Source organism: Perca flavescens, unplaced genomic scaffold (genome assembly GCF_004354835.1).
Source record: "Perca flavescens isolate YP-PL-M2 unplaced genomic scaffold, PFLA_1.0 EPR50_1.1_unplaced_scaf_142, whole genome shotgun sequence".
Taxonomy (NCBI): Eukaryota; Metazoa; Chordata; class Actinopteri; order Perciformes; family Percidae; genus Perca; species Perca flavescens.
Window position 1 is genome coordinate 1,814 of NW_021166562.1, and position 6,933 is coordinate 8,746.

The 6,933-nt window shown below is 53.0% G+C and overlaps 1 protein-coding gene across 1 annotated transcript; it reads left to right on the top strand.

The window, feature by feature from the left end:
- Positions 1-312: 312 nt before the first annotated feature.
- Positions 313-6,487, top strand: LOC114551543 (purine nucleoside phosphorylase-like; the record flags this gene model as incomplete). Its single annotated transcript, XM_028572567.1, has 3 exons — positions 313-416; positions 1,099-1,274; positions 6,297-6,487. Coding segments are annotated over 3 exons (471 nt in total), but the record flags the coding sequence as incomplete, so codon positions are not given.
- Positions 6,488-6,933: the final 446 nt, after the last annotated feature.

A 6,933-nucleotide genomic window follows, 5' to 3' on the forward strand; every position in this document is an offset into this window, starting at 1 on the left:
TGATATAATGTGTCTCTGTGTCTCTCAGTCCTGTTTCTTTACTGGTATAATGTGTCTCTGTGTCTCAGTCTTGTTTCTTTACTGATATAATGTGTCTCTGTGTCTCTCAGTCTTGTTTCTTTACTGATATAATGTGTCTCTGTGTCTCAGTCCTGTTTCTTTACTGATATAATGTGTCTCTGTGTCTCAGTCCTGTTTCTTTACTGGTATAATGTGTCTCTGTGTCTCAGTCCTGTTTCTTTACTGGTATAATGTGTCTCTGTGTCTCAGTCCTGTTTCTTTACTGGTATAATGTGTCTCTGTGTCTCTCAGTGGCAGGTCATGAAGGCTGTCTGGTGTTTGGGACGATCGAGGACACTTCCTGTGTCTTCATGCAGGGTCACTTCCACCTGTACGAAGGTTACTCCCTCTGTCAGGTCAGATGAGATTATACTCAAGCATTTATTTTACATTTGCTTTGGTAATATAATATAATATATATAATATATAGGGTTGGTCTTATACATCTCACCTTAGTTCCTGCTTTGCTCCCATCATAACTGTCTCCCTGCCCGTCTGTCTGCCTGTCTCCCTGTCTGTCTCCCTTTTTGTCTTTCTGTCTGTCTGTCTGTCTTTCTGTCTGTGTGTGTGTCTCTGTCTGTCTGTCTGCTTGTCTGCCTGTCTGCCTGTCTGCTTGTCTCCCTGTATCCCTGTCTGTCTCCCTCCTTGCCTACCTGTCTGCCTATCTCCCTGTATCCCTGTTTGTCTCCCTGTCTGTCTGCCTATCTCCCTGTATCCCTGTCTGTCTCCCTCCTTGCCTGCCTGTCTGCCTGTCTCCCTGTATCCCTGTCTGTCTCCCTCCTTGCCTGCCTGTCTGCCTGTCTCCCTGTATCCCTGTCTGTCTCCCTCCTTGCCTGCCTGTCTGCCTGCCTGTTTGTCTCCCTGTATCCCTGTCTGTCTCCCTGTCTGCCTGCCTGTTTGTCTCCCTGTCTGTCTGTCTGTCTGTCTGTCTGTCTGTCTGTCTGTCTGTTTCCCTGTCTGTCTGTCTGTCTTCCTGCCTCCCTCTCTCCCTGTCTCCCTGTCTCCCTGTCTACCTGTCTGTCTGCCTGCCTGTCTCAGGTGACGTTCCCTGTGAGGATCTTTAAGCTGATGGGCGTGGAGTCGATGCTGGTGACCAACGCCTCCGGAGGGATCTGTCCCGACTTCAAGGTGGGAGACATCATGATCATCAAAGACCACATCAACCTGCCGGGCTTCGCTGGGCAGCACCCACTGTGTGGACCCAACGATGAGCGGTGAGACAGTCAGACAGACAGGTAGACAGACAGGTAGACAGACAGACAGACAGTCAGACAGACAGGCAGACAGACAGACAGGGAGACATCATGATCATCAAAGACCACATCAACCTGCCGGGCTTCGCTGGGCAGCACCCACTGTGTGGACCCAACGATGAGCAGTGAGACAGTCAGACAGACAGGTAGACAGACAGGCAGTCAGACAGTCAGACAGACAGGCAGACAGACAGGCAGACAGACAGACAGGGAGACATCATGATCATCAAAGACCACATCAACCTGCCGGGCTTCGCTGGGCAGCACCCACTGTGTGGACCCAACGATGAGCGGTGAGACAGTCAGACAGACAGGTAGACAGACAGGTAGACAGACAGACAGACAGTCAGACAGACAGGCAGACAGACAGACAGGGAGACATCATGATCATCAAAGACCACATCAACCTGCCATCAGACAGCTGGGCAGCACCCACTGTGTGGACCCAACGATGAGCGGTGAGACAGTCAGACAGACAGGTAGACAGATAGGTAGACAGACAGACAGACAGTCAGACAGACAGGCAGACAGACAGACAGGGAGACATCATGATCATCAAAGACCACATCAACCTGCGGGCCATCGCTGGGCAGCACCCACTGTGTGGACCCAACGATGAGCGGTGAGACAGTCAGACAGACAGGTAGACAGACAGGTAGACAGACAGACAGACAGTCAGACAGACAGGCAGACAGACAGACAGGGAGACATCATGATCATCAAAGACCACATCAACCTGCGGGCTGTCTGGGCAGCACCCACTGTGTGGACCCAACGATGAGCAGTGAGACAGTCAGACAGACAGGTAGACAGACAGGCAGTCAGACAGTCAGACAGACAGGCAGACAGACAGGCAGACAGACAGACAGGGAGACATCATGATCATCAAAGACCACATCAACCTGCCGGGCTTGGCTGGGCAGCACCCACTGTGTGGACCCAACGATGAGCGGTGAGACAGTCAGACAGACAGGTAGACAGACAGGTAGACAGACAGACAGACAGTCAGACAGACAGGCAGACAGACAGACAGGGAGACATCATGATCATCAAAGACCACATCAACCTGCGGGAAAGGCTGGGCAGCACCCACTGTGTGGACCCAACGATGAGCGGTGAGACAGTCAGACAGACAGGTAGACAGATAGGTAGACAGACAGACAGACAGTCAGACAGACAGGCAGACAGACAGACAGGGAGACATCATGATCATCAAAGACCACATCAACCTGCGGGCTTCAGCTGGGCAGCACCCACTGTGTGGACCCAACGATGAGCGGTGAGACAGTCAGACAGACAGGTAGACAGACAGGTAGACAGACAGACAGACAGGCAGACAGACAGGCAGACAGACAGACAGGGAGACATCATGATCATCAAAGACCACATCAACCTGCCGGGCTTCGCTGGGCAGCACCCACTGTGTGGACCCAACGATGAGCGGTGAGACAGTCAGACAGACAGGTAGACAGACAGGTAGACAGACAGACAGACAGTCAGTCAGACAGTCAGGCAGACAGACAGACAGGGAGACATCATGATCATCAAAGACCACATCAACCTGCCGGGAAAGCTGGGCAGCACCCACTGTGTAGACCCAACGATGAGCGGTGAGACAGTCAGACAGACAGGTAGACAGACAGGTAGACAGACAGGCAGACAGACAGACAGACAGACAGACAGACAGACAGGGAGACATCATGATCATCAAAGACCACATCAACCTGCGGGCTCGGCGGCAGCACCCACTGTGTGGACCCAACGATGAGCGGTGAGACAGTCAGACAGACAGGTAGACAGACAGACAGTCAGACAGACAGGCAGACAGACAAACAGGGAGACATCATGATCATCAAAGACCACATCAACCTGCCGGGCTTTGCTGGGCAGCACTCACTGTGTGGACCCAACGATGAGCGGTGAGACAGTCAGACAGACAGGTAGACAGACAGGCAGACAGACAGTCAGACAGTCAGACAGACAGGCAGACAGACAGACAGGGAGACATCATGATAATCAAAGACCACATCAACCTGCCGGGCTGCGCTGGGCAGCACCCACTGTGTGGACCCAACGATGAGCGGTGAGACAGTCAGACAGACAGGTAGACAGACAGGCAGACAGACAGTCAGACAGTCAGACAGTCAGACAGTCAGACAGACAGGCAGACAGACAGACAGGGAGACATCATGATAATCAAAGACCACATCAACCTGCCGGGCTTCGCTGGGCAGCACCCACTGTGTGGACCTAACGATGAGCGGTGAGACAGTCAGACAGACAGGTAGACAGACAGGTAGACAGACAGGCAGACAGACAGTCAGACAGACAGACAGACAGGGAGACATCATGATCATCAAAGACCACATCAACCTGACGGGCTTCGCTGGGCAGCACCCACTGTGTGGACCCAACGATGAGCGGTGAGACAATCAGACAGACAGGTAGACAGACAGACAGACAGTCAGACAGTCAGACAGACAGGCAGACAGACAAACAGGGAGACATCATGATCATCAAAGACCACATCAACCTGCCGGGCTTCGCTGGGCAGCACCCACTGTGTGGACCCAACGATGAGCGGTGAGACAGTCAGACAGACAGGTAGACAGACAGGTAGACAGACAGGCAGACAGACAGACAGACAGACAGACAGACAGGGAGACATCATGATCATCAAAGACCACATCAACCTGCCGGGCTTCGCTGGGCAGCACCCACTGTGTGGACCCAACGATGAGCGGTGAGACAGTCAGACAGACAGGTAGACAGACAGGTAGACAGACAGGCAGACAGACAGTCAGACAGACAGACAGACAGACAGGGAGACATCATGATCATCAAAGACCACATCAACCTGCCGGGCTTCGCTGGGCAGCACCCACTGTGTGGACCCAACGATGAGCGGTGAGACAGTCAGACAGACAGTCAGGCAGACAGACAGACAGGGAGACATCATGATCATCAAAGACCACATCAACCTGCCGGGCTTCGCTGGGCAGCACCCATTGTGTGGACCCAACGATGACCTGTCTGTCTACCTGTCTGACTACCTGTCTGACTACCTGTCTGACTAGCTGTCTGTCTACCTGTCTACCTGTCTGACTACCTGTCTGACCACCTTTCCGTCTACCTGTCTGACTACCTTTCCGTCTACCTGTCTGACTACCTGTCTGTCTACCTGTCTGACTACTTGTTTGACAACCTGTGTGACTACCTGTCGGTCTACCTGTCTGACTACTTGTCCGTCTACCTGTCTGACTAGTTGTCTGTCTACCTGTCTGTATGTCTGTCTACCTGTCTGACTACCTGTCTGACTACCTTTCCGTCTACCTGGCTGACTACCTTTCCGTCTACCTGTCTCTCTACCTGTCTGACTACTTGTCTGACAACCTGTCTGACTACCTGTCGGTCTACCTGTCTGACTACCTGTCCGTCTACCTGTCTGACTACCTGTCTGACTAGCTGTCTGTCTACCTGTCTGTATGTCTGTCTACCTGTCAGACTACCTGTCTGACTACCTGTCCGTCTACCTGTCTGACTACCTGTCTGCCTACCTGTCTGACTACTTGTCTGACTACCTGTCTGACTAACTGTCTATCTACCTGTCCGTCTACCTGTCTCTCTACCTGTCTGACTACCTGTACGTCTACCTGTCTGACTACTTGTCCGTCTACCTGTCTGACTACCTGTCTGTCTGCCTGTCTATCTGTCTGTAGTTTCGGGATCAGGTTCCCCTGTATGTCCGATGCCTACAGTAAGGACCTGAGGCGCCTGGCCGTGGAGGTGGGCTCACCTGTCTGTCTGACTACCTGTCTGACTACCTGTCTTTCTACCTGTCTGTCTGTCTGTCTGTCTGTCTGTCTGTAGTTTCGGGATCAGGTTCCCCTGTATGTCTGATGCCTACAGTCTGACTAGTCTGACCTGTCTACCTGTCTGTCTGGTTTCGGGATCAATTTCCCTGGTCCGATGGAGGTGGGCTGGCCCCCTGTCTGTCTGACTACCTGTCTGACTACCTGTCTGTCTGTCTGTCTACCTGTCTGTCTGTCTGTAGTTTCGGGATCAATTTCCCCTGTATGTCCGATGCCTACAGTAAGGACCTGAGGCGCCTGGCCGTGGAGGTGGGCTCCCCTGTCTGTCTGACTACCTGTCTGACTACCTGTCTGTCTGTCTGTCTACCTGTCTGTCTACCTGTCTGTCTGTCTGTCTGTAGTTTCGGGATCAGGTTCCCCTGTATGTCCGATGCCTACAGTAAGGACCTGAGGCGCCTGGCCGTGGATGTGGGCTCCCCTGTCTGTCTGACTACCTGTCTGATTACCTGTCTTTCTACCTGTCTGTCTACCTGTCTGTCTGTCTGTAGTTTCGGGATCAGGTTCCCCTGTATGTCCGATGCCTACAGTAAGGACCTGAGGCGCCTGGCCGTGGAGGTGGGCTCCCCTGTCTGTCTGACTACCTGTCTGACTCGAGTCAGTCGTTCTGTCTACCTGTCTGTCTACCTGTCTGTCTGTCTGTAGTTTCAGGATCAGGTTCCCCTGTATGTCCGATGCCTACAGTAAGGACCTGAGGCGCCTGGCCGTGGATGTGGGCTCCCCTGTCTGTCTGACTACCTGTCTGACTACCTGTCTTTCTACCTGTCTGTCTACCTGTCTGTCTGTCTGTAGTTTCGGGATCAGGTTCCCCTGTATGTCCGATGCCTACAGTAAGGACCTGAGGCGCCTGGCCGTGGAGGTGGGCTCCCCTGTCTGTCTGACTACCTGTCTGACTACCTGTCTGACTACCTGTCTTTCTACCTGTCTGTCTACCTGTCTGTCTGTCTGTAGTTTCGGGATCAGGTTCCCCTGTATGTCCGATGCCTACAGTAAGGACCTGAGGCGCCTGGCCGTGGAGGTGGGCTCCCCTGTCTGTCTGACTACCTGTCTGACTACCTGTCTGACTACCTGTCTGACTACCTGTCTGTCTGTCTACCTGTCTGTCTGTCTGTAGTTTCGGGATCAGGTTCCCCTGTATGTCCGATGCCTACAGTAAGGACCTGAGGCGCCTGGCTGTGGAGGTGGGCTCTGAGCTCGGCTGCAGTGACTTCATCAGAGAAGGGGTCTACTGTATGGTCAGCGGACCCAACTTTGAAACCATTGCTGAGGCCCAAATGCTGCGGATCCTGGGCTGCGACTCTGTGGGTAAGACAGGCACACAGGCAGAAAGACAGGCAGGCAGAAAGACAGGCAGGCAGACAGGAACACAGACAGACAGAGAGACAGGCAGGCAGACAGACAAGGAACGAGGCAGACAGACAGGAACACAGGCAGACAGACAGGCAGGAACACAGACAGGAACCAGGCAGACAGACAGACAGGCAGGAACACATGCAGACAGACAGACAGACAGACAGACAGACAAGAACACAGGCACACAGGCAGAAAGACAGAAAGGAGCACAGGCAGACAGACAAGAACACAGGCAGACAGACAGAAACACAGGCAGACAGACAGAAAGACAGACAGACAGACAGACAGACACAAGGTCTGTCTCAAGGCAGGCTGAAACTCCTAACAGACCCATTGGGACATGTAACCGTTAATCGAGCTCTGAATCAAATTTTGAGCAAATTTTCTATTCACCACCA